The following is a 27,782-nucleotide window of genomic DNA, read 5'->3' as shown; positions in this document are numbered from 1 at the left end:
TCAGCCATCTTTCTGAGGCAGAATTCTTAATTCAGGTCTTGTACCAAGTTGTGTTATATTATGCATGTGGTCCGGATGCAGTAAAGCATCATCAGGAAAGTGTATGCAAACATGAGGAATTCCTGTGTGCATTATGGCTGAAAGCCGATCCCGGGAACAAGTGTGTGTAGCAAGTGTGTGTGTGTGCTCCTGTATCAACATGTCTAATCTGGTCAGGAGTACAGCGTATAGTACACACACAGTGTCGGGTCATACAATATTAATCCTGGCCAAGAAACTGCTGCTGACAATTGATGCTAACACTCGGCCATATGCCGTCTCCCCCGCTCTCCTGTTTCACTTCTCTGTTGTCAGTCATCTCAGGCCTCTCATGATCCTAATTCTGATGGATGTATTCCGCTGTGAAATGACTCACCCGGGCGTGAACGCCAACCATCCTCGCCCGTGCGTACGAATGCTAACATTTGGCGAGCGGGGAGGAAAACACGGTCTGTCAGAGGAAGGCGATGCACCTCAGTTATCTAATTGGGGGCCGGAAAAAAACGTGATTAGAGACAATCTGAAGGGCAGTGGCTGTCTTTCACACGCGGGTGCTGCTGCTGAGACGTCGTTTCGAGACGCTGCTTTTACATGACACATCAAGCGCCATTTTTTTTTGAGGCCTTAAAACACTTAAAAAGGTCGGTTACAGACGCTACACTTTTGAGTTTCCTGTTGAAAGCACATCATATATATATATATATATATATATATATACTGTGCAGTATATGTATACATTACAATATTCATATTCATTCATTTTCTACCGCTTTTCCTCACAAGGGTCGCCGGGGTTGCTGGAGCCTATCCCAGCTGTCTTACCACCCTGCACTGGTCGCCAGCCAATCACAGGGCACATATAGTCAAACAACCATTCACACTCACATTCATACCTATGGACAATTTGGAGTGTACATTACAATGTATAATATAAAATGAATGCTAACGGTGTGTATTTGGTGCACTGTAAACCAAAATAAGTTAGCAGAAATTTTTTTTGAGTTCATAAACTCAAACATTTGAGTATATCAGCTTTAATATTTGGAGTTGATATTTGATATACTTTTTTAAATTTTGGGTTGAAGAGAGAAATAGCTTTCTTTTTCGCATTCTCTCTGCCATGCATTCTTTAATTTTCGTTCTCATTTCAACTCTTTCCATAGGAAGAAGGTGTGCATGTGTAACCTACACAGTACAAATCTGATGCAATGGATTTATTATTAATTGATTCTTGGTTTGATTTATTCATGGTTAATAGATACTTTTTTTTATAAATAACTACGAATTCTTCATATTCATTCATTCATTTTCTACCGCTTTTCCTCACGAGGGTCGCGGGGGTGCTGGAGCCTATCCCAGCTGTCTTCAGGCGAGAGGCGGGGTACACCCCGGACTGGTGGCCAGCCAATCACAGGGCACATATAGACAAACAACCATTCACACTCACATTCATACCTATGGACAATTTGGAGTCGCTAATTAACCTAGCATGTTTTTGGAATGTTTTTGGGAGGAAACCGGAGTACCCGGAGAAAACCCACACATGCACGGGGAGAACATAGAGATGGCCGAGGGTGGAATTGAACCCTGGTCTCCTAGCTGTGAGGTCTGCGCGCTAACCACTCAACCGCCGTGCCGCCCTCTTCATATTCATATTAATTAAAAATTACAAGTTAAATAAACTGAAAAGACAGATAATGCAACTGGCAATCAACATTTATAAGTAGAACTATCAAGTTAAATTTTAAGTTAACTATACTATACCAATTAATTATTTTGAGCATTCGGATTGAGTATTAATCCAGATCGGATTTGAGTATTAAGTTGTATGTAAACTATGTTTTTAAGTTAATCTTACTTAATATAGCCATAGTTCAATTTAATCAAAACATATTAAAAGTACTCAAAATGGAACAATATGTTAAATAAACTTGACATAATTAAGTTTTAAGAACTTTGCGTATGCATAACTTCATTTATTTAAGTACTTTGAACATTCGGGTTTACAGTGTGTAGAATCTTCAACAATGGAGGAGACGATGCTGATGTTGAGACGTGGAGCGCTCCAAGGGATGCTCGCCGTGGCGTGACACCAAAGTGCATCATGTGCACGTAGTGTATGAATGGGTAAATGGAGAGGAGAGCATAATGGATGCTGCTCTTTTTCCTACCACTTGCTCTTTATTTAGCAGGTAGCATGTACACAGCAAGCCAAATATAAGCCAGTGAAACCCGAGCTGTCATTTGGCTTTGGATGCTCCTGCATTACGGATACAAAAGTTTCCCGGCCAAGTTGTATCAGCATCCTCATCACAGCCATTTAACGGTAATGAATGCATTTGCAGCCATTAGCCCAAATGATCTTTTCGCTCCTTGTGCCATCAACTGCAGTAAATAATGCATTTTTGCAAAGAATACATTCCGCTGATGTTCTTCCAGGGCGCTACAGTCATGTGACCGTGCAGAGTTTTTTGCGCATTAAAAAGATTTACGGCCGCACACGCTCAACTTTTGACCCGCTCGGAAGCAAATTCTAACGCACGCGTACGAGCCAGTCAAGTGGAGGCGGCGGTAATGACCCCGCTGTTCGGCTTGCATGATGAAGTTGCTCTCCCTCAGTGTAATAATTTTCATGGATATTTATCACGCATTTTTTAAAAACCCTGCAGCGTTTTTATGTTGCTTGTTCAGGGAGTGGAGGAGCAATTGTCTCCATCCGTGGCGAAGCAGACACGGGCACATCCGTCATGTGATGGAGCGCTTGCTCGTAGACACTACAAAGAAAGATGTCTGTAAATCGCAACACGCCGTAAAAGTCGCTTATTTATAACATTATGGTGGAAAAAAAAAGTTTTACCCAAGTGGGTGAGTTTGCCTGGGAGGAGTTAAAACGATGAGATTGTGGTTTTCTTCATTAATGTCAACTTAGCCGTATTGTACTCAGCACCAAGGACAGAGGCATGGCTTACATGGCTTACATCATCAAGTTTCTTACACTTTAAAGATCACATGTCACAGCATTTCCTACTTTCAAGTGGCACAATAGTGTACTGGAAAACCTGAAACTCTAGCAGTCAACTCATAATTATGTGATATAAAGTCAAAATAATAATTACAAAAAAAAAGTCAAACGTATCTGATAAGAATGAGATACACTCTTAATTAAGATATAGGACAATATGACATGAGGCTGGTTAGCATGCAGGCTTCACGGCTAGGAGACACGCGTTCAATTACACCCTCCTTCCATGCGTGGGTTTTCTCCGGGTACTCCGGTTTCCTCCCACATTCCAAAAACATGCTAGGTTAATTAGCGACTCCAAATTGTCCATAGGTATGAATGTGAGTGTGAATGGTTGTTTGTCTATATGTGCCCTGTGATTGGCTGGCCACCAGTCCAGGGTGTACCCCGCCTCTCGCCAGAAGACAGCTGGGATAGGCTCCAGCACCGCCTGCAACCCTTGTGAGGATAAGCGGTAGAAAATGAATGAATAATGACATTAAATGTCAAAATTGGGAACAAAAAAGTCAAAATTATGAGCTAGAAAGCCAAAATCATGAGAAAAATGTGTCTTGGCCTTTGTTGTATTTTTAGTGCATCATTTGTTGTCTTCCTATGATGAGAATCCCAAAAGTCCCCGATTTTGTTTTTCATATTCTGGATCATAGTATCCAGAATTATTCCGTTATCTGGATTAGTCTTTGGTATTTGTATGTGTATATATATATATATACACATACATATATATGTTAATATACATTTTATATATAGTATATATCATACAAATATATATATATATATATATATATATATATATATATATATATATAATATTATAATATAGATTATATAAAAAAACAAAAAAAACTTAAACTGTATTATGGAAAGCAGGAAGTGAACAAATGTAACAGTTACTGATTGTAAAAGTACCAGATGGAGGGGTAGGATTGAATAAGCTTTGCTTCTTCCTACTCCTTTTGGACATGTGGAACTGTGAACTGATTATGTGATGCATTCAATTGTAATCTGATGCATGTTCAAATGAAATTAAACCATTACCATTACCATTACCATTACCATTACCATTACCATTACCATTACCATTACCATTACCATTACCATTACCAAAAAGTCGTAGTCATAGTCTTGGTCTAAGGAACCTATAGGAGTTTCTCATCCAGTTATTTTGAACACAAATATGCAGATAAACACGGCTAAAAACACAACCTCCTGTATCGGATCTGGAAACAATGTCAGGATAATATATCGTACTGTATGTCGATATTAAACCTAAATATATGGAAATAAGACTTTTGGTCCATATTGCCCGGCCTGTAAAGGACACCGGCTTCATGTCAGCATTTAATAGCAATAGAGTAATACATCGTGTTTGTAGCTTCTTCCTGCAACATCTCAGCAAGCTTTCCTAGTGTGTGTGTTCCCTCCAAAGCATCCTCTGGAGATACGGCGGAGAGGAGAGAAGTGTGCATAAGCTGAAGCCTCCTCGACAACACCTCGCAAGTAAAAATCAATGTCTGCCCAACAAAGTGAAACGTTGCAGCCGCTGTGCCGTCTTTAGGGACGCGGACACCGGAATAGCAGGTGGTCACCGTTGTGGCTTGTCACGCAAACAAGCATTAGAGGCTTTTGAAGGACGTGTCTCACTTCCTCGTCTGTTTCTTATCGATTAACACGCGACGCGCCTGCGTGGAAGCCGGAGACAGGATTCTACATGGAAAATTTCACTTTAAAGACTCGTTCCGACTAATGAGTTGTCATCAGGATGGCAGGAAGTTGGTTGGACTGTATGTGTGTGTGTGTGTTAGCTCATGCGTGATATATGTGTGTGTGTGTGCGCGGTGACCCCTGCAAAGCGCCGCGGGGCGTATCATGTTGCTGATTGAGCGTGCAGCCAGCCTCCGAGGACCGGCAGGTTACGTCTAAGCGGAGGGTCTTCCTGCACAACACCACTGTAAGGCTTCTTTCTCCCAACATGCTCTTTATTGTTCGAGCCCACTGAGAATATTGACACCATCAGCTCAGGCCTAACACACACACACACACACATACACACACTAGCATGGCGGTTGAAGAGTGAACCAACGATTGGCGCTATTATTATTCCTGTGGTGTGGCTCAGCTCTGCTCCGCTGCCAAGTGTATTGCAACTGTGGGCTATCAATTCATAGCTTTGGCCCCGGGAAAGCGCTTTGGAAAGCAGAGGGATTTTCAACCTGCTGCGTGCTGTTCTTCCAACACTGCAGACACACTTTTTTTTTTTTTTTGTGCAAGCAGAGAGGATTGCATGTGCTAATGTTTGAAGTCACTAAGCAAAAAGAGAGAGAGAGGATGGCGTATTAAGGCAGTGAAATGTATGTTTGAGTTCATCAGCAAAAAGAGACTTGTATAACAACACATGAAATATTAATGAACGTGAGACTAATGCATTCAATATACAGCTTGCATTAAATACTTTATTTATTTGCTGTAATACGGGCTGCTTCTGTTGTGCTACCACATGCCGTGTTTTTATTTTTTTATTTTTATAAATTTAAACTATGTGCTGCTTTGATGCAAATGTGTTAAAATGTTTAATTGCCCTATTGGATTTTTGTTTTTGTATTAAACTACATTGGAATGCAATACACCCTAATGTACTGCACTATTAAGGGGGACTCATTTCTTGTTATAGGCATATGTTAAATAGCTACATGACTCTACAGCAACCACTCACCACTTTGCACTGCAACTTCCTTCAGTTGTGGTTCATGCTATTTTGTTCTTGAATACAGCCTATTATTAGTAAAAAAATATATATATATATTTAAGCAATTTTTTTGCTCAAATTAAGCATTTTCAAGCATAAAAATGGCTAAATGAACAAGAATATAAATTAAAATACATTTTGATGTATGATATGTAATATTCTACTAGTCAGTAATGTTACTGTAATGTTCAGGGAGACACACAAGCACCAGATTTGATCACAGCAGGTTTGAATGATCTATCTCACAAACATAACCCACAGCAAGCTAACAACACAAGTCTTATTTAAGTATTGATCGCTTACCTCATATCTTATTATGGCTACTATATTGGGTAAAACGAATTGGTGGGGGGCAATTTAGTGCGATAAAGGAGGCATTACTGTACCGTACAAGCAGTGAACCACTTCATTAGGTACACCTGCACAGGCCAATCATATGTTTACAATATTCATTAATACATGCTTTATAAAATGGCATATTTTTTGGGAATATTTCTACTTTCCACATATTCCTGTACACAGTTTTTTGCATAATTTGTTTTATGTCAAAATGATTCACCAATAGGTCACCCGTTTTTTGTACACTGTCTTGGTTTGTGTACAAATGTGCCCAAACAGGACCTCTATGAGTTGCTGACTCATTGTTCGTGTATTTTTGTCCGAGTGAATAAAAAAAACAAAAAAACACTGAAAAACACTGTTGAATTCATTCTCTCAGTAGAACATAGTTTTATATTGCCGCAAAACAAACCCTAAAAAGCCAAAACCATCAAAAAAATGTAACACAACATGGAAATAAAAACGGTAAAGACCTCTGTCACGGCTGGCATGGCGTGTGACCGCGGGTTGCTGAGACGGAGGCAAAGATCCGCTAAAAGAGTCTTTAATGCTGAGCAGGTGCAAACAATCACAGCCGCGGGAATGGGGGCAACCAAAGGCTAACAAACGGTGACGCTGCAAAAAAGTAACAGAAGCACCGCGAGGAGGGAAAACCAGTTCGCGTTAAGTTTAGTGAAGTTACCGTTTGACATATCAAACACAGGAAACCCGTAAAGACGAAGTCAAAAACAGAAAATAATGCATGAGTTTAGTCCTCAATACTTCATAATGCGTAACGATGTATAACAGACTGGTTTGGTACATGCAGTACTATATCATACCCAAGGCATCGTTTTTTTTTTTAGACAAAACCTAATCATAATGTATATTTGAAAAGCTTTTGTCAGTTTCGCTTTGCCTGCGACATTTTGAATCTGAATTATGCATCCAACAATATGTCAACAATATGCATGCTTTCCATACAAATGGAGAGTTCTCTCCCACCTAAAAAAAAATGTCATTACAAGCACAAGTGATTTGTTTTTTTTCCCCATCAGGAAGCATTTCCTCAAGTGATTGCAGGGGGAAAGGACAGAGGGAGCGCACACATGCCACATTTCAATGAATACATCATGTTGCTAATTCCAATTCCGTCAGTCCAAAGGAACGCTTCCCAGTCCCGAACAAATGGATAACAGTGTTGTGTTGTTCCTCGCGTAAATAGTAGAGACGGCGAATGAAATCACACTTGTGATGTTGGCCCAGGCAGGATCACAGTTTTTGGCAGGTGATGCTGACAGTGTGAGTGACTCCTCTCAAGGCCCATTGTGTTCTAACACGCTCACATTCAAAGCAGATGCGGTTGCCAGAACCAGGCTCAGCGACATATTGGGATCAGGCTGCGTGGCTCATCAACATTTCCTGCTTGCTACTCTTTCTCGATACGTTTGGAGTCAGTAAGGCTTTGTGGATTTGGTTTTGGTATGAAGAGGCATCGAGTAGCGGCATCTTGGTGTTGTTATTGTGAGTCTATGAACTTCAAATACAGATCATAAGGTTGGACACACCTTATCTTCGGACCAGTACTGTATAGTCCACACTAAATGTATTCCCCTATATTTATTTCAAGTATCATATTATGACTGACTACAAAATAGTGCTATGAAGCAAATAATACCGTCACCCATCAGAGGAAATAGTTGTGACTCAAATCAAATCAATTGTTCATGTCTGATAGAAGGAGTTTGGATGAGTCGTTTGGTGTTTGGTTAGGTCCCGGAAATGCCTATGCTATTACGACAAAAGCAAATAACCCCCCTGGGTTTCTAATTAGCATTCATCAGCTTCATCTACTTTTCAGCCAAACGTTCCCAATAAGACCAGAAAAAGCTCCTAGTCGCTTTTGAGGGGTCTGGGTACTAGTAATATGGTAGGCCTACACGTACTATTATACTAAAGTATAGTGGAAAAGCCACTAATATGGCAACACTCATCCCTCCTGCTACGTCTTCTTATTATCTGGAAGACCAGGTATGTATGACGTGCGTTAATAAACCTCCCCTGGTTCAGCCAGGGTTCCACCCTGGGCTTGACCCACCACTCGCAGAGTGAGTGTGGAGAGCGCTAGCCATCGAGCTAAATGCCCAGCTTGCCAATGTGACTTTTAAGGTTTCAAGGAGCGAAGTTTACTGACCTAAATCCTTTCCACGAAGACACATGATGCATACGTTATGATGTGTTCATGAACCAGGGCAAACATGTAGCGGCAAATTTATTTGTGGCTGTTCCAAATTATTTGTGGCAAGCCACCAGAAATCAATGAATGTATGGAAACACGTATTTCTCCGGGTACTACAGTTTCCTCCCTCATTCCAAAAACATGCTAGGTTAATTGGCGAAATGTGAGTGTGAATGGTTGTTTGTCTATATGTGCCCTGTGATTGGCTGGCGACCAGTCCAGGGTGTACCCCGCCTCTCGCCCGAAGACAGCTGGGATAGGCTCCAGCACCCCCGTGACCCTTGTGAGGATAAGTGATAGAAAATGAATGAATGTCTGCTATATTGGGTAATATTTGTGTAAAGGTGACTATAGGGGTGCTATTTCATGTCTCTAATAGTGTTGAAATGGTCACAAACGGTTTTCTGCATAGATAGGTATGATACGTAAATAACAAATCCTACTTTGCGGAAATTCACTGATCACCGTCAGGTCTGGGACCAATTAACCGTGATTATTATATACTTGTTGAAAAACAAGTGTGTGGTCAAAGAGAGCTACATTGTCCTCTCCACTTTCTCTAAAGCATTATTATAATTAAAGAAACAAACTGTAGTTTTTGCCATGTCATCCTATGTAATATTTATGCTAATCAGTTAGGTGATAAAAAGCAGGTGCAAATTATGGCAGCACCCAACCATTCCATCGTACCTATTTCATTATTTTTGTTTGCGTCATAATTGAAAGCTCTGGCTCCAGTCCCGCACTGCAGAGACTGCACCACCTGTGCGGCGTTACATGTTACCTGTCTGGCCCAGGCAAACAAGCAGGGTAAATAAAAGCATGGCCACATAGGATAAATACAACTAAATGTTTTGTCAGCAATCTAATTGTGGCAGCATCTTCGGAGAGGAGCGTAATTGCAACGGAGTCTGAGAGCTGTCAGAAGGAAGCGCTAAGCTGTCATCATCTGTGCCATGATCTGCCATCTGCGGCGAGGCGGAGGGAAAGATGCACTCGCCTGGTTCAGCATTCAGAGCTTGTATTTACAAGCGGTGCATTTTTCATGAACGTCTGGAATTTGCCTGAAACGTCAGCTGATGAATGGCGGTTAAATAACTTTCCCATGGTGCAAGCATTATGTAATCCTTGAAATATCGGTTACTTCCCCCCGCCGAGACGCGGCTTAAAAGAGGCCTCGCCGTCTGATCAGACCACATTGAGGACAGGCGCGATGAAGGTGCTCCGGCAGAAAATATGATGGAATTTCACAGCGTTCCTCTTCAAACCACAAGCCTCTGGAAATTGTCAGCTCTCCTTGAGTAAATCCCCCAAACCCACTCAGGGCAAGGTTGCTCTGATGGGAGTAGAACGCCTCACATTGGGCCAAGGATATTGCCATTGTCTTGAGTAAGCCACCAAAGATGCTGCGGAGCCGATGATGCTGAGCCATGCTATTGATTTGACATAAATAACCAGCCCGCTCTAGTAGTGTTTCATTCAGGAAGCTCATCCATTATTCACGGCATTGATAACCACATGTTCAAACTGGAGATGCTCGATATTGGCTTTTTTTTCCGATATCTGACATCCGATACTGTTCAGCAATTCATTATCAATACCGATATCGAAGCAGTGCCTCCCTCAAACTAAGGTGCAACTAACATATTACACTTTTTTTTACCTTTCTTCTATGCAATGCAGGGGAACCTTGGTTAGCGTCAGTAATACGAACCAGAAGGTCCAGCTCTAACCGAAACATACTCTAACCAAATCAATTTTTCCTGTAAGAAATAATGTACGGTAATCCCTTTCTTTTATGCAATGCTGCGGAACCTTGGTTAGCGTCAGTAATCCGAACCAGAAGGTCCAACTCTAACCGAAACGTACTCTAACCGAATCCATTTTTCCTGTAAGAAATAATGTACTGTAATCCCTTTCTTTTATGCAATGCAGCGGAACCTTGGTTAGCGTTAGTAATCCGAACCAGAAGGTCCAACTCTAACCGAAACGTACTCTAACCGAATCCATTTTTCCTGTAAGAAATAATGTACTGTAATCCCTTTCTTTTATGCAATGCAGCGGAACCTTGGTTAGCGTTAGTAATCCGAACCAGAAGGTCCAACTCTAACCGAAACGTACTCTAACCGAATCCATTTTTCCTGTAAGAAATAATGTACGGTAATCCCTTTCTTTTATGCAATGCAGCGGAACCTTGGTTAGCGTCAGTAATCCGAAACCAGAAGGTCCAACTCTAACCGAAACGTACTCTAATTGAATCCACATTTCCTTTAAGAAATAATGTACGGTAATCCCTTTCTTTTATGCAATGCAGCGGAACCTTGGTTAGCGTCAGTAATCCGAAACCAGAAGGTCCAACTTTAACCAAAACGTACTCTAACCGAATAAAATTTTCCTGTAAGAAATAATGTACGGTAATCCCTTTCTTTTATGCAATGCAGTGGAACCTTGGTTAGCGTCAGTAATCCGAAACCAGAAGGTCCAACTTTAACCAAAACGTACTCTAACCGAATCAATTTTTCCTGTAAGAAATAATGTACGGTAATCCCTTTCTTTTATGCAATGCAGCGGAACCTTGGTTAGCGTCAGTAATCCGAAACCAGAAGGTCCAACTTTAACCAAAACGTACTCTAACCGAATAAAATTTTCCTGTAAGAAATAATGTACGGTAATCCCTTTCTTTTATGCAATGAAGCGGAACCTTGGTTAGCGTTAGTAATCCGAACCAGAAGGTCCAACTCTAACCGAAACGTACTCTAACCGAATCCATTTTTCCTGTAAGAAATAATGTACGGTAATCCCTTTCTTTTATGCAATGCAGCGGAACCTTGGTTAGCGTCAGTAATCCGAAACCAGAAGGTCCAACTTTAACCAAAACGTACTCTAACCGAATAAAATTTTCCTGTAAGAAATAATGTACGGTAATCCCTTTCTTTTATGCAATGCTGCGGAACCTTGGTTAGCGTCAGTAATCCGTACCACAAGGTCCAACTTTAACCAAAACATACTGTAACCGAATACATTTTTCCTGTAAGAAATAATGTACAGTAATCCCTTTCTTTTATGCAATGCTGCGGAACCTTGGTTAGCGTCAGTAATCCGTACCACAAGGTCCAACTTTAACCAAAACATACTGTAACCGAATACATTTTTCCTGTAAGAAATAATGTACGGTAATCCCTTGATTATCGTAGTTCATTGGTTCCCTACCCGGCCATGATTAGTGAATTTCCTCATTTATAAATTGCATAGAAAACCTGTTTACAACCTTCTAAATATGATTTTTAACATTATTAGAACACTCTACACATGAAATAGCACCCCTATAGTCACTTTTACATGCTTATTACCCAATATAGTCGACATGACGAGAAAATATAAATATATATATATATATATATATGACATCAGAGACGGGCGAAGGAGCTTGAGGACGATGGCTTACAGTTTGCGTTCCCATGCTAACCATAGCAGGGTGAACAAAGGGGTGTTCTGTGATAAAAAGAATATATTACGAATGCAGATAGGGTTACAAAATCTATTAATAACACAACAAAACATGCATGTTAATCAGGAAATGTACACAAACCAAGGCCAAATTTTTGATGGAAACGGAAAATCGCGGTAACCACATTGTTGTTGCTCTGTGGGACACCATGCAGTTTGATGACGTCTCAGTCACTTCTTTCTTTCTTTAGCGGTTACTTGCAGGAATAGCGTATATGTGCAGGAATAGCGGTTACGCACTCATTTTTGTGTTTGCTGAAGGCCGAAGCAGTGGAAGCAAATGGCCTTTCACTTCCATTAGCACTGGCATCAGTCTCTTAATGGAGAGCAAAATGGCACAGGACCTTTTTGCAGTACTTACACAATGAACATCAAGTCTTTCGCAAGGCCCGCGTTGCTTAATGGCTGCAAAGCGACTTTTGTGTCAGAACATTATATGCCGTGCGATATGCAAGGACTTTCAATGCGTGAATTAATATTAAAAAAAAAAAAAAAAGGAGAGTGAATGTCACAGAAACCCAATAGACCCGGCCATTAAAAAGTGGCGTCATTGTGGGGAAATGTGAACGGCGCCTGCACACAATGACAGCCTCCGGTGTGCTTCCACGCTCCATTCACAGACCACTCAGACCACTTTGGGACTCATCACTTGACTGGGAAAGTTAAGAGCAGCGGGCAGAATAGCAAAGGCAACAATGACAGGTAGCATTTTGGCTGTGACACAAATAGAAGCGTTGGATTCGATGTAGACATCAAAACAAATGGGACATTTACGCAAGTACAAGTTTTGGTTGCTTTTTAAAAGCTTTCATGAATAAAAAAAAAACACTGACGTTCATGACCTTTTGTTTATAAACGTTTGTGTTTGTCGTCGACACGGCGCCATTGTTGCTGTGTTGGGTTGGGTCGGTTTCATTGAAGGCTACTTTTCCTTCAGATTGGATTGCACCCACTCCACAGAGCATTATCTATAAACTTTGGATTGCAGCATTTGGACAGCTCCCCACCCCCCCCACACACACACACACACACATTTCTAGATCTAATCAAACGTCAAAATGCTCATTCAGGACATTTAATGCCATTTTTGTGACATTTACTGTGACATTTGACATCCTGATTTCCTTCATAAACATCAAATAATGCATTAACTGTTAAGCTTTCTATCCATTGTGTGTGATTAATTGTTGATTAATCACCACTTGAAGCAATTAAGGCAAAAACAGGAGTGATTCAGCGCTTGTGTGTGTGTGCGTGTCTAACACAGATCGGCTGATGGAGATGTTTCTGCAAAAACAAGGCGTCGTAAAGCGCTGTTTAATAGACGGGCAGGCATCATTAAGGAGGGAATTAGTCTGTCATTCCAGCGCGTGCATGCAGTATTCATCAGGAAGCTTTTTATGTCGATTTCGACCAGCCTACCATGAGGAATCGCAGGCGTCCGTCTTGATGTGATTTCAAAGCAAGGACCCATAAAGCAAACGAGCGTTTCATCTGCCTTGCAGTCACTGAACCTACACTTGAAAGGCCGAAACGCTCCAAGGCAAAGTTTCAAGTAAAGATGAGGGACGTTAGCCGAGTTTATGTTTTTATTCCTGCCAAACAATGCCGTGGACCTAAGCAACCTGTACAGGAAACAGTCTTGAGCCTCCTAAATAAACATGGTGGCAATACAATGGATGATGCAATACAATAAAGCAACATACTATGGAGGCGTCTTGATTAGCAGTAAACAAATAGCAACCAACATATATTATTCATTCATTTTCATTTTCTACCGCTTATCCTCACAAGGGTCGTGGGGGTGCTGGAGCCTATCCCAGCTGCCTTGATGCACTGTTAGCTGTTTACCAATCTTAGTGTGTTTTTTTGGTTTATAGTAATCCCTCATTTATCACTGTTAATTGGTACCAGACTGTGGTAAGTGAATTCCGCAAAGTAGGATTCAATATTCATTCATTTTCTACTGCTTATCCTCACAAGAGTGCTGGAGCCTATCCCAGCTGTCTTCAGGCGAGAGGCGGGGTATACCCTGGACCGGTCGCCAGCCAATCACAGCGCACTTATAGACAAACAACCATTCACACTCACATTCATACCTATGGACAATTTGGAGTCGCTAATTAACCTAGCATGTTTTTGGAATGTGGGAGGAAACCGGAGTACCCGGAGAAAACCCACGCATGCACGAGGAGAACATGCAAACTCCACACAGAGATGGCCGAGGGTGGGATTGAACCCGGGTCTCCTAGCTGTAAGGTCTATAGCAGACATAATAAGAGAAAATAAGACATATAAGACAAATCAATGTAACGTCAGTGCAGAATACTACATTTTATCATTCATTGAATGCGTCATCTGAAGTCCTCATATTCATATTTTAAGTGATTTTGCCATTGTTGTGCGTGAAAATGCTTAATTTAAGAAAAAAAACCTAACCTGCTTAAATATGCATTTTTTTTTACCAATACAGTAATATGCCTGATTTATGAATTTATCACATTTTTCTCACCCATGATAGAGTGAAGCCGCGAAAAGAGCTCAGTGGTGAGGGATTCCAGTATTAGACCAACAAAGCAGCACTAAATAGGTGTTTCCATACATTCATTGATGTCTGGTGGCCTGCCACAAATAACTTGGAACAGTCACACTGGTGGCCAGCCAATCACAGGGCACATATAGACAAACAACCATTCACACTCACATTCATAGCTATGGACAATTTGGAGTCGCTAATTAACCTAGCATGTTTTTGGAATGTGGGAGGAAACCGGAGTACCCGGAGAAAACCCACGCATGCACGGGGAGAACATGCAAACTCCACACAGAGGCTGGAATTGAACTCGAGTCACCGAGCTGTGAGCCAACATATATCACTGTAAGTGCAAATGGGTGGCTAAGATAGAGTTAAAAAACAAAGAAAAAAAGTCTGATTTGTATATATATTTATTTGTACGCCTACCATACGCTTTTATTATGAAATAGTCGAACGCTTCATTCTTTGTTGCACTTTCTTTTAAAGCCGTCTCCCTTATTATCCATTCAAAGGTTTAATGTTAGCCAAGCCTTGTTTCCAGGGATATTTCCCCTGATATTTCGGCATAATTCTCTCCAGCTACATACCACTTTGCTCCCCGTTAGGTAATTCCCTCATAACTGCTCTCCTCGCCTCACTTCGACATGAAGTTGGTTTGTGCTGATGGAAAATGTTTGAGTTGAAAAAAATATAAAAAAAAAAAAACCAACAAATGAAGTGGAGCTGGAAGGTGCTGCAGGCTCACCGAGCCGAACAAGGCCCAAAGGTGAGCTAAAGCACACACTGATCCACATTTCTATTAGCCTGCTTAGCACTTCGCTAATAGGACTCTCGGTCTTGGCTGGAAGATGAGTGGAGCGTTTCGTGTTCATTACCAACGCCATCATGGCTGTCATGTGTTTTCTATAGTGGATGTGCTGCACTTGCTCTCTGCTGAGCTACTCCCGGCAAAAAAAAAAAGATTCAGGTTTTGATCACAAATAGAAGAAACTGTGGGGATTTCTAGCCCCACGCTGCAACTTTTATATTAGTATGCTTTGGAGAGGGGGAAAATAACACCGTGTTGTCATAATTGGCCAAGATGCTGTGTGTCTCCGAACGTTTTTATTGCTTCAAATGTCATTACAAGCAGTAAAAAATGATTTTCTTTCATGTCTCATCAACATTAGAGACCTTCTGGCTTTATTACTTAAGAAATCTGCCAATAATTTAGGTCCAATAATTACATTTATGATTGTTTCATTTTATCTACCGCTCTCTCTCTGTGCCTTCAAGCCGAATGCTGGCACCCTGGGGAGTCCAGACGTGACTCATGTTATTTGGAAAATATGCGGTGTGTCTTTAAAGTACAGTGGCACTTCGTTTTTTTTGTTTTTTTTTTGTTATTAGTTTCTTTCATAAGGTCGAACAAATACCGACATGTATGAAAATGAATGAAATAGTGACTTCAAAGCAGGTCTACAATTAAGGAGAACCAAGCGAACCCCACATTAGAAGGTGGTGATAGAGGCAGGGATAAACTCCCTCTGGGGAAGAAACCTCAAACTGAACCTAGTCTGTGTTGGGCGGCTGTTCGTCTCAATCAGTTGGTTTGAGCTAGAGAGATAGCGTAGACGGGGAGATTGTGGATAGATGGGAAAACCAGGGTAGAGCGGTTGAGCCACCAGGGGACTACGTATCTACAGCGGTCATGGTCCTTGCAGAGAAAGGGAAGGGGGAACCTGTGGAGGCAGATCCCTGATGGCAGTATAACTAGATGACCCACGGCACCATTAAGTAAGCCCTGAGTGGAAACTCGAGCAAAAAGGTGACTTTTAAATCTGCTTTTGAATAAAGAGAGGGATTCTGCCCCCCAGACTGAATCAGTTCCACAAGAGAGGAGCCTGATAGCTGGGGGCTCTTCCTTCCTTTTTTACTTCTAAATATTCTTGGACTCACCAGTAAACATCAGTTCTGGGAGGTGTCGAAATGTCTGTACGATGGTATTTTTTCAGGTTTGTCACCTTTTTGTTTCAGATCATCAAACTATTTTCAATGTTAGTCAATGTCAACAATACAACTGAATACAAAATGCAGTTTTTACATGAATGTTTTATCACTTCCTGCTTTCCTAGTATATGACTATATAGTTTAAGGGTTTTTAATTTTTTTTTAATTTTTGAAAATAAATTTTAAAAAATTGTAATTTTTTTTTTAATTTGAACATGCATCAGATTACAATTGAATGCATCACATAATCAGTTCACAGTTCCACATGTCCAAAAGAAGTAGGAAGAAGCAAAGCTTATTAAATCTTACCCCTCCATCTGGTACTTTTACAATGAGTAACTGTTACATTTGTTCACTTCCTGCTTTCCTAACATAGTTTAAGTTTTTGTTTTATTTTTAAAATGTATTTAAAATATATATATATGTTTACAAATTTGTTCACTTCCTGCTTTCCTAATATAGTTTAAGTTTTTTTTTATTTTTAAAATTTATTAAAAAAATATATATATTTTAAAAAATTTGTTCACTTCCTGCTTATTTATTAAAAAAGTAAAAAAAATAAAAATAAAAAAAGAAATATATATATATATATATAATTTATTTAAAAAATGTTCTTAATATAGTTTAAGGGTTTTTATTTTTTTATTTATTCAAAAAACAAAAACCTTAAACTATATTAGGAAAGCAGGAAGTGAACAAATGTAACAGTTACTGATTGTAAAAGTACGATGCATGTTCAAATGAAATAAAACCATTACCATTATGAATCCAAACCTGCGTAGCCTTTTGTGAAAAAGTGATTGCCCCCTCAACCTAATAACCGGTTGGGCAATGAGTTTTATTGCAATGAGTCTGTTTTGGCCAACTCATCTTTGCAGAATTGTTGTCATTCAGCCACATGAGAGGGTTTTCCTGCTACAACATCTCATTATTTAGAAGCACATGTATGTATTACATGTATGAGCATTTATTTATCCAACTCATACATGTGCTCTGCAGAGAGCTGCTGTTTATTCCGGTGCGCATCTTCAATAAATATGAATTTTCGGAGTCACCCCGAAGCCTTTTTTACCTTGAAGCGCTGCAAATGATTTCTTAGCAGAAAAAAAAGACCTCTGCCTCCTTAGGCTTGCAGCTTTCATGCACAGGACAAAGTGAAAAGCAGAAGCCCGTAGACAAGGACACAAATTGCACGGCCATTAAAGGCACTTCATAACAAAGGGTGGCGTCATTTCAATGAAGTTATCTCAAACCGATAGCATAAAAGCACATTTTGATGCGCATGGAAAAGCTCTTTATGCCTGCTCGTGAAGGCAAAGGTTAAATGATGTGCCAGGCTGTCATCCGGTATTCATAGTGCTCACACTCTAACGCCCTCTTGATAAAAATTCACGCCGTCAACACAAAAGGCAAGATGCATCTCCCCAGCTCGGCCGGAGTAACTCTCCGAAAGACGATCCCCATCCGGGGCTCATTGGAGCAAATCAGATTTGTCAGCAGTGTGGGTTTTTACCTTTTAAACGGGGAAGATGGATAGATAATCACCGCACGCCATTCCAGGGGCCAATTACACAGCTTTGTGTCAAATTGGAAAAACCTGCTCCCTGCGAGCGCTAATGGATGTCCTGGTCATTAGTTATTTGAGAGTCTTCTCTGGCTGTAATCAAACGTGAAACATTGCGTTAAGCGGCCGTAAAAGAACAGCTGCCTCCATAACTGACCTTCTGTTTAAGAGAAGCCAACTGTCGGCCGCGTGGCCTTTTGCGACAATTATGAGACATGCTATAAAAGTGCCGTCTAGTTTATTTTTTTTTTTTGTGCAGGGTTTGCATCTCTGACTTATGCGCAGGGGACCGATTTTGGGGTGACTGTTTGTGTCGTAAAGCTCTCCATGACCCCACAATGGACACGCACACACAAAAAAACCTAAAAATACTTGTTTGTGTCTATTTTTTATATATTTATTCATAGATTATTTAGCAAGAAAAAAACAGCAAAAATTAAAAAATAATCAAGAATTTTACAAGAATAAAGGCAAAATATTAAGAGTATATTTTAATATTCATTCATTAATTTTCTACCGCTTTTCCTCACGAGGGTCGCGGGGGTGCTGGAGCCTATCCCAGCTGTCTTCGGGCGAGAGGCGGGGTACACCCTGGACTGGTGGCCAGCCAATCACGGCACATATAGACAAACAACCATTCACACTCACATTCATACCTATGGACAATTTGGAGTCGCCAATTAACCTAGCATGTTTTTGGAATGGGGGAGGAAAACCGGAGTACCCGGAGAACATGCAAACCGGGGGAACATGCAAACTCCACACAGAGATGCCTGAGGATGGAATCGAACTCTGGTCTCCTAGCTGTGTGGCCTGCACGCTAACCACTTGCAGCCTATCGGGGTCACATTATTTCAAATACATGTATGACCACCCTTAAACTAGATATGATATTTCAGAAATAGAAGATATCCCATTGTGATTGACAGTTGATCACTCCCCTCACAAATAAGATAATCGGTAATCAGATTGACAGAAGTGTAGAACCCGCCCCCCCCACGCCACTAATGTTGTAACGAATCTCTCCCCGTCTCTCACCAGGTGACCATCTGTCAAGTGAGCAGGGCCCGCCTCCTCTTCCGCCGGCGCCGCCCCCGCACAAACAGCACCCCTCCATCACGTCCCTGAGCCGCGGCTCGCTGGCCAATCAGAGGGCCGCGAGCCCACCGCCCACAGCCGGCCTGGCGGCCGATTTGCAGAGCACGGCAGAATGCGTCCAGCTGCAGGACAGCTGGGTGCTGGGCAGCAATGTGGCCCTGGAGAGCAGGTGAGTGACTCCCCCAGCTTGAACTATTGCTGCCTTCACGTGGTTGTCATGGATACAGTAGCATCCGGATATTGAAAAAAGGTGTTGAGTTATTTTTTTATGAAGAGCAATATCACTCACAGTTGGAGGGCGTGTATGAGTACGCCTTGCATGAGGTGTGTAATGACATGATGTGAGGTCAGGGGGCGCTGCTTCCCACCTGTATACTACTATTACACTACTATTAATACACAGTACTTCGATGCATCAGCTCATCATCCTTGCCTGTTGCCGACATCGCATCATCTCCATTTAGCTCTGCTGTGCCGGCTCGCTGGCTCCTGCGGTGATAATCTACAGAAGCACCGCAATGCCATTCTATTAATTATTCTGTTAGCATGCGTATTTAAACACAGCAGGACTTGGCCTAAGCAGGATACTTGCACATCCGGCACAGCGCTAAGAGTGGACAACGCCAAGCTTTGAGTTTGAGGGGAAAAAAAAATAATGCTACCTTTAGGACAGTGGAACCCGTTGAAATGGCTTTTTAAACAGCTTTTTAAACCGCTTTTTATTTTATTTTATTTTTTTTTTTATTTTTTTTTAGCATGTAAGGGCATTTAGATCAACAATACTATCTGCCCCAATGGCTGGACGGGACAAAAAAATAAAAAATAAATAAACCGCTTTTTAAACCGCTTCATGTTGACTGATCCAGTCCCAGTCCATCGTATTATTCTTATTACTCAAAATTGACTGTTTCATTTTATGATTACTTTTGTAATCATAAAATGTGAAATTTCTATGAAAAATGTTTCTGTATATGCCGATCTGTGTCGTACTGTTAACATTATCATTATCGCTGCGAAATAACTACTGTTTAATTATAAAGCATTAAAAGATAGTATGATAGTCAGTGCTGAATATTGTAGCGCAAATGGACAGGTAATTATATACTAAAACAATACTGCAGCGCTAGGCATGTATGTAAATTGTATAAAAATAATAAGCCCGAGCAATTTAAACCTTTGGGAAAAAAATAAATGAAATAACACAGCACCTCATCTTTGCAAGCAGTCTCCTCCGAGCTGTCAGAATCAGGGAGGTCTCATACTAGATTTGAGGATCCTGGATGATTTGAAAGTTGGTACTAGGCAGATTTGTTGACGTACACAGTATGTCTCTATTAGCAACAGTCAAGGGACCTTCTCAACCAACACAACACCCTTCAAAATCAGTGAGACAGAAAACAAATTCTACTACAAATCCAACAGTCAATGTGTAATGTAAAAAATGTACATCATCAGAATCAAGAATCGTTCAAAACCAGACTCGAAACAAGGAATCAAAATCTGAATCATAATTGTTCAGATTCAAACAATTCCCAATCCTAGTTGTGTCACAATGAGGTTACATCATGTTCACACTCTCACTCACTCTGGCAGAGTTCATTTTTAACGTGATGGTGACACCTCCACGAGGTCTCCGTCTGCTGGTTCTTAGTGTGATTGTGTTGTTTGGAGTTCACACTTCACTTCGGAGCCAGACAGAACCCCATCCGTACAGACATGGAAGAGACAATTTAGTGGGGTTGTGCACGGAAGGTAGTGTACTTCCACTCTTTAGACTGAGAGATGAATATTTGATACAGTATTTGAAGTACATTGCCAACCAAAACAGCAGCACCTACAGAGGCTGTGCGGAGATAACATCTTGGTAATGGTAATGGTTTATTTCATTTGAACATGCATCAGATTACAATTGAATGCATCACATAATCAGTTCACAGTTCCACATGTCCAAAAGGAGTAGGAAGAAGCAAAGCTTATTAAATCCTACCCCTCCATCTGGTACTTTTACAATCAGTAACTGTTACATTTGTTCACTTCCTGCTTTCCTAACATAGTTTAAGTTGTTTTGTTTTATCATGTACCGAAGTATGAGGTGATATGAGCATCCAATGCCATAATGGGTACCATAGTAAGTGTCAATATAGTGATATGTATAGCACATCATGACTGGTTCAAGACTCTTCATCCTTGTATTTAGCAAACATCAACTGCTTGTATTGTTTCTTGAATTGGCTCATCGTTGTGCATTGTTTGAGGGTCTTACTCAATCCATTCCATAGTTTGATTCCACATACTGAAATGCTATGGCTAGCATAACGTAGTCCTAGCATAGAAGTGTTTCAAATGTACTTCTTCCCTGAGATCATATTTCTCCTCTCTTGTAGAGAAGTATTGGATGACATTAGCTAATTGGTTGATTTTTTAGCCTTTTGCATTATTTTAGCTGTTTGAAGATTACCTATACCAGCAAGTTTATGAGGTTAGCATCCCAGTAGACTTTGAGAAGGTTGTTTGCCCATTCTTGACCTTCCTGTGCAGTTACACCGGGCTCGGATGTTACTGGGAGTAATGTTACTTTAATGCTCGGTGAGACACACAAGCACCAGACTTCCATTTTCATTGGTTGTGATTGGCTGGCGACCAGCCTCTCGCCTGAAGAGAGCTGGGATAGGCCCCAGCACCCCCGTGACCGATAAGCGGTAGAAAATGAATGAATGAATGTTTTGACTACAAACATGTTCCATTTATAAATAAGGAATACTACTTAACGGAAATTCACTTATCATTGTATAATGTTTTTAGGAAATTACTACAAGGTCTAGTTTCTCTGGAGTCCAGCTAGCCAGAGGCTAGGCTGCATAGGCTTTATGGCACTTCCAGTCCCTCACTCAAAGTGTTGCGTACAGTAAAATTGGTACACATGTATCGTACCAACTATTCCGTACCGAAAAACCTGCGTTGTTTTCCAGTGCAGCACGTCTAGCCTATGCTTACGAAGCCTAACAAAGTATGACCCTATATCATTCTGCAAAATTCTCCATAGAGGAAGACAGTTCCGATGACTTGTACCATCAAACGTCAGGAAAGTGTGTCCAAAAAAAGGGCAAATATTGACCTGCCAGTTGTTGTTTTTTTGCACAGTAGGTGTGATCCATCCTGACACTGTGAAGTGTTACAGTGCAAGCCTCAGCACATACTTAATGAAGATGTGTCGTTACTGTGAAGGGTACGTGCACGGAATGAGCGCCGCGTGTCAACGTTCCTCCTTAAAAACAACTGACTCGGAACACAGCTGAGAAGCGGCGTTGATGAAATGAGAGAATAAAAAGTAAACAATGTTTCAGCGGCGCTCGTAAAAAAACGTTCCAGAGAGGGCTGAATAAAATGATGCTTCACCGTAGGATTTGAGAAATTAAAGTGTCAGTTTTACGACCGGCACTCCATCAGGTTGTTATTGTGTCACAAAAAATTGCAAATGGCATCACTTGGCTAATAAATGTGTCGGAAAGAAGGCTTTAAAAAGTCCGGTTTGGGCTCAAGGATGAAAAGAAACATGCGGAGTTATGAAGTGAGCACGCTATTCTGACTCACAAACGGCCTTCAGAACACAAAGCCAGGCTGGTGTTTGTGAACTTCGAGTTTCATCGCCTGATGTGGATCAGATGAGACCCGCGTTGACCGCGGTGGTGGAAGACGGCGTGATGGAGTGTTCACGGGTGGGGAGGGTGCGCAATAACCTTGAGCTTTCTCTTCGGAATATCGACAAAACAATATGTGCACACCTATCATCAGTCCAGGCATAAATCACCATCACCCTGCTGGAGTCCAAATCGAGTGGCTGTCAGTGGGTGGGAACACACGGTGGCGGCACCGGGAGGGGGGCAAAGGGGAAGACCTGCTCCACCACATAATTGCACATGTCAAGCAAAAAAAAAAAAAAAACAGTTTGAGAAATCTAAGCAGAAGCTTTGCAGAGTATTTATCAGGCAGGGGAAGGAGGTCATCTCAGGTGGCCTCAGGTACCACTGTGACGTGAATTGATTTGTATTCCTTATGCTGAGGCAACAAATAGCTCTCCGCACGGCAAATTGCTAACCCTATTTCCCGTCAAACTGCTTGAATATAAAGCATGCACTTAACAACGTTGCAACAATTAGAGGTAATGAATTAAGTGCAGGTCTTTCGAAAAGTGCTAATTGGCCACAGTAGCAGTTTGATTTAAGTGGGAATAGTTCAAAATTGTGCAAGAGGGTGCGAAAGCACGCAAAACTGTCAATATCGTTCGTTGGATTCATACAAACTCACTTATTTAATCGCTGATCACGCTGTGCCAGTTCAGCGCACTCATTTACCTGACGGAAATAGCCTTAGTTCACTGATTACTGATTAGGATATATTCAGCATGAGATGCCCAAAACAGTCTTTGAAGACTTCACAGCAAAAATCGGAGAGATAGATGTCATGTTGCTTAAAAAGCAGTGGTGAGATGCCCTTAAGCAACACAAGCTTTACCCATCAGTCACGTTTCAACAAAAACATAATGTGAGTTGTGTGTTATTGTCATCATTGGTTAATACTTTAATTTCTACTATTAGCACTAATAGGTTTGACTGTGTCATTTCAGTAATACTACTGTGGCTGTTGTCCTCTCCATTATGGTCTTTTAGAACCATCATAGACATTTACTGATGCAGTCCAGTGTCTCTCTTTGTACTGTCCTTGTCTCTGCACTCCCCTTCTGTTTTCTTTTTTTTCCCCCTTTTCTATCCCCTCCTGCTCCGTTCTATCCATCTCTATTATCATGAATGCAATGATATACTACTGTGGCTGTTGTCCTCTCCATTATGGTCTTTTAGAACCATCATAGACATTTGCTGATACAGTCATGTGTCTCTCTTCGTATTGTTCTTGTCTCTGCACTCCCCCTCTGTTTTCTTTTTTCTTGTTTTCTATCCCCTCCTGCTCCAGTCTATCCATCTGTATTATCATGAATGCAATGATATACTACTGTGGCTGTTGTCCTCTCCATTGTGGTATTTTATAACCATCATAGACATTTGCTGATACAGTCCTGTGTCTCTCTTTGTACTGTTCTTGTCTCAGCACTCCCCCTCTGTTTTCTTTTTTCTCCTTTTCTATCCCCTCCTGCTCCGGTCTATCCATCTCTATTATAATGTATGCAATGAGTGATTTTTTTTCTCCTTTTCTATCCCCTCATGCTCTGGTCTATCCATCCCTATTATCATGAATGCAATGAGTGATTGCTTTAATGCAATGATATGCTACTGTGGCTGTTGTCCTGTCCATTGTGGTCTTTTAGAACCATCATAGACATTTGCTGATACAGTCATGTGTCTCTCTTCGTAGTGTTCTTGTCTCTGCACTCCCCCTCTGTTTTCTTTTTTCTCGTTTTCTATCCCCTCCTGCTCCAGTCTATCCATCTGTATTATCATGAATGCAATGATATACTACTGTGGCTGTTGTCCTCTCCATTGTGGTATTTTATAACCATCATAGACATTTGCTGATACAGTCCTGTGTCTCTCTTTGTACTGTTCTTGTCTCAGCACTCCCCCTCTGTTTTCTTTTTTCTCCTTTTCTATCCCCTCCTGCTCCGGTCTATCCATCTCTATTATAATGTATGCAATGAGTGATTTTTTTTCTCCTTTTCTATCCCCTCATGCTCTGGTCTATCCATCCCTATTATCATGAATGCAATGAGTGATTGCTTTAATGCAATGGTATACTACTGTGGCTGTTGTCCTCTCCATTGTGGTCTTTTAGAACCATCATAGACATTTGCTGATACAGTCATGTGTCTCTCTTCGTAGTGTTCTTGTCTCTGCACTCCCCCTCTGTTTTCTTTTTTCTCGTTTTCTATCCCCTCCTGCTCCAGTCTATCCATCTGTATTATCATGAATGCAATGATATACTACTGTGGCTGTTGTCCTCTCCATTGTGGTATTTTAGAACCATCATAGACATTTGCTGATACAGTCCTGTGTCTCTCTTTGTACTGTTCTTGTCTCAGCACTCCCCCTCTGTTTTCTTTTTTCTCCTTTTCTATCCCCTCCTGCTCCGGTCTATCCATCTCTATTATAATGTATGCAATGAGTGATTTTTTTCTCCTTTTCTATCCCCTCATGCTCTGGTCTATCCATCCCTATTATCATGAATGCAATGAGTGATTGCTTTAATGCAATGGTATACTACTGTGGCTGTTGTCTTCTCCATTGTGGTATTTTAGAACCATCATAGACATTTGCTGATACAGTCCTGATTGCTTCTGTATTTCTCTTTGTACTGTTCTTGTTGCTGCACTCCCCCTCTGTTTTCTTTTTTCTCCTTTTCTATACCCTCCTGCTCTGGTCTATCCATCTCTGTTATCATGAATGCAATGAGTGATTGCTTTAATGCAATGATATACTACTGTGGCTGTTGTCCTCTTTATTGTGGTCTTTTAGAACCATCATAGACGTTTGCTGATACAGTCCTGTTTGATTCTGTGTCTCTCTTTGTACTGTTTCTGCACTCCCCCTCTGTTTTCTTTTTTCTCCTTTTCTATCCCCTCCTGCTCTGGTCTATCCATCTCTATTATCACAAATGCAATGAGTGATTGCTTTAATGCAATGATACATCCAAGTTGTACATGTGCATGCATGATGATCAGTCATGCCACGCCAAGGCCCGCCCCCTTCCACCAGACCTGGGATCAGTGACTTTAGGTGTCAAGTATGAATTGCCACGTGTGAGTGCACCTTTAATCCCCAGCAGTCAGCTCGCTTTAAATCTCTTTAATTCCGAGCGGAACCAACCCCTGTGATCCCCGAGAGATTCAGAAGCAAACCTCAGGACGCTCATGATTGTGTTTGAAGGACTTTTTATGACCCGGCGCCTGGCTACGCTTCTCTCAACCTGTCGTTTTTCATTCCACCTGCGGGCCGGCTCTGATCCACTTATCTGGTCTTGTTATCTGTCCCCCACACTAACTACTAAATAAAAGGTGATGGCCTACCTGCAGCCTTTGGCCCAACCCAGTGGAGTCATCTTCTTTAATCTCTTTGGGTCTTCTCTGAGATGGATGATAGCAGCCAGCTTGCTGGAAGTCTGCCTCGTTGTGTTTTCGAGCATGCAGCAAATCCATTTTGCATTTAGGACCAGCTTAAACAAACAAGAGAAGCATTCAAATCACTCATGGAAATGTTTGCCCACATAAGGAAATCTGTTTCTTTGTGGTAAAGTCCCGGTTTGTGCTTAGCAAGGAGAAACAGATCTTAATTGGCTTCACGCTGACCGTAATTGACCTTTCAGTTTGACAAGCAAGCACATATATCATCTTCAGAGGGTGCTTGTGCATGATAATATCATAGGACGCACTGCATTTTTACAGCAACTTGGTTTTTGTTGACACATTGTATATTTTACGGCGAAACCTGGCATAGCAGCGCAGCGCGTTAGTCATGTTTGTGAAGGGTGTTGCTGCAGGAGTCTAATAGAATAGTCGAATAGATATACAGCACATAAGCACAAAAGCAGACTATTCATCTGTTTTCACTCCAAGTCCTAGCTGGGTTTTTCTGTCAGAATTTAGAAAGTGATGAAAATGTTCTGGTTTTCATTCGTTTTCAGCAGTGTTAAATAAATACAGAATATATTTCATCATTCAATGGGTTGTAGTGTTAAGTATAGTCGGGTCGTGGGGGTTAACTTGGCTAAACGGAAAGGTTATGGGTTGCGTGGTCTATTCCGCTCAGAAATCTAAAATAGCAAAGCATAGAAATAGCATGTTTAATTGTCACGCAAGTGTAAAAAGAAGTTAACCAATGTTAATTGCAAATCATTAACATTTCTATACATGTCAGGTAGACAACAGCTTCTCCTCACCTTGTCTCTGCTTGGGCTTGAATAGTCATGATGACATTTGAAGGCCTTTTCAGCCACCCACAGCCGCTCCGTCGATGCTCATTGCATTCGCCGCTTGGAATTTACGTCCCGTCCTGGCGGAATTCTTCCCTCCAAATAGCCTCCAAGATCCAAGCATCGGAAGAAAGGCTTTGTGGGAAGGCCGTGCCATTCATGAGTCAGTCGTCCTGAGCTTTACAGCGTTCCAGCAGTACGGGCAGGTCATGTGAGCAGGAGCCAAAGTAGCCTTTTGGAAGAGAAGTGAGGTTTGCTAGTTGGTCTGCCGCCAACGTGGTCGTCGGTGTCGACAGGGTGGTGCTCCTCAAGATGCTTTGAAGTTATTTTGACTGCTTCTTCCGGTGCCAAATATATTCCTCTTGTGATTTCACTTTCCTTTTTCTTTGGATCTGCTGCTGCTGCCGGAAGCATGGACTGCCTTTACACTGAAAGGCAAAAAAAATTAAATAAAAAATGCCAGTTTATTTTGAGGAGGCGAGGGACAACATGAGGTTTGGTGTGTTAGCACCTTGTCAAAGGGTCATGTAGATGTGGACACCGTACCCTTAAGGATTCTCTTCAGAGGCTGCTTGTGTGTTGCTGCCTGATTCACTGATGAAATTATTATACTGCATATGAATGTACAGCAATCCCTCAATTATTTCTTGTTAATTGGTGCTATGATAAGTCCATTTCCACAAAGTAGGATTCCTTATTTAGAAATTCACAAGATTTTTGTAGTAAGAAAATCTGTTTATAACCTTCTAAATAGGTTTTAATATTATTAGAGACTTCTGGATATGAAATAACACCCCTATAGTCAGC

General features: G+C 41.2%; 1 protein-coding gene across 3 annotated transcripts in view; it reads left to right on the top strand.

The window, feature by feature from the left end:
- Positions 1–27,782, top strand: part of LOC131107771 (teneurin-3) — a 224,286-nt gene that overhangs the window by 76,492 nt on the left and 120,012 nt on the right. For all 3 annotated transcript variants that reach the window (XM_058058074.2, XM_058058067.2, XM_058058100.2), the window contains one exon: positions 19,002–19,227. In XM_058058074.2, coding sequence (XP_057914057.2) covers positions 19,002–19,227 — 226 coding nt within the window. The remainder of the gene's footprint in view (positions 1–19,001; positions 19,228–27,782) is intronic.

Source organism: Doryrhamphus excisus, linkage group LG23 (assembly GCF_037039965.1).
Source record: "Doryrhamphus excisus strain RoL-2023G ecotype Guam linkage group LG23, RoL_Dexc_Guam_v1.1, whole genome shotgun sequence".
NCBI classification, from domain to species: Eukaryota; Metazoa; Chordata; class Actinopteri; order Syngnathiformes; family Syngnathidae; genus Doryrhamphus; species Doryrhamphus excisus.
The sequence above is the reverse complement of the archived record's forward strand: the minus strand, read 5'-3'. Positions and strand labels throughout refer to the sequence as shown.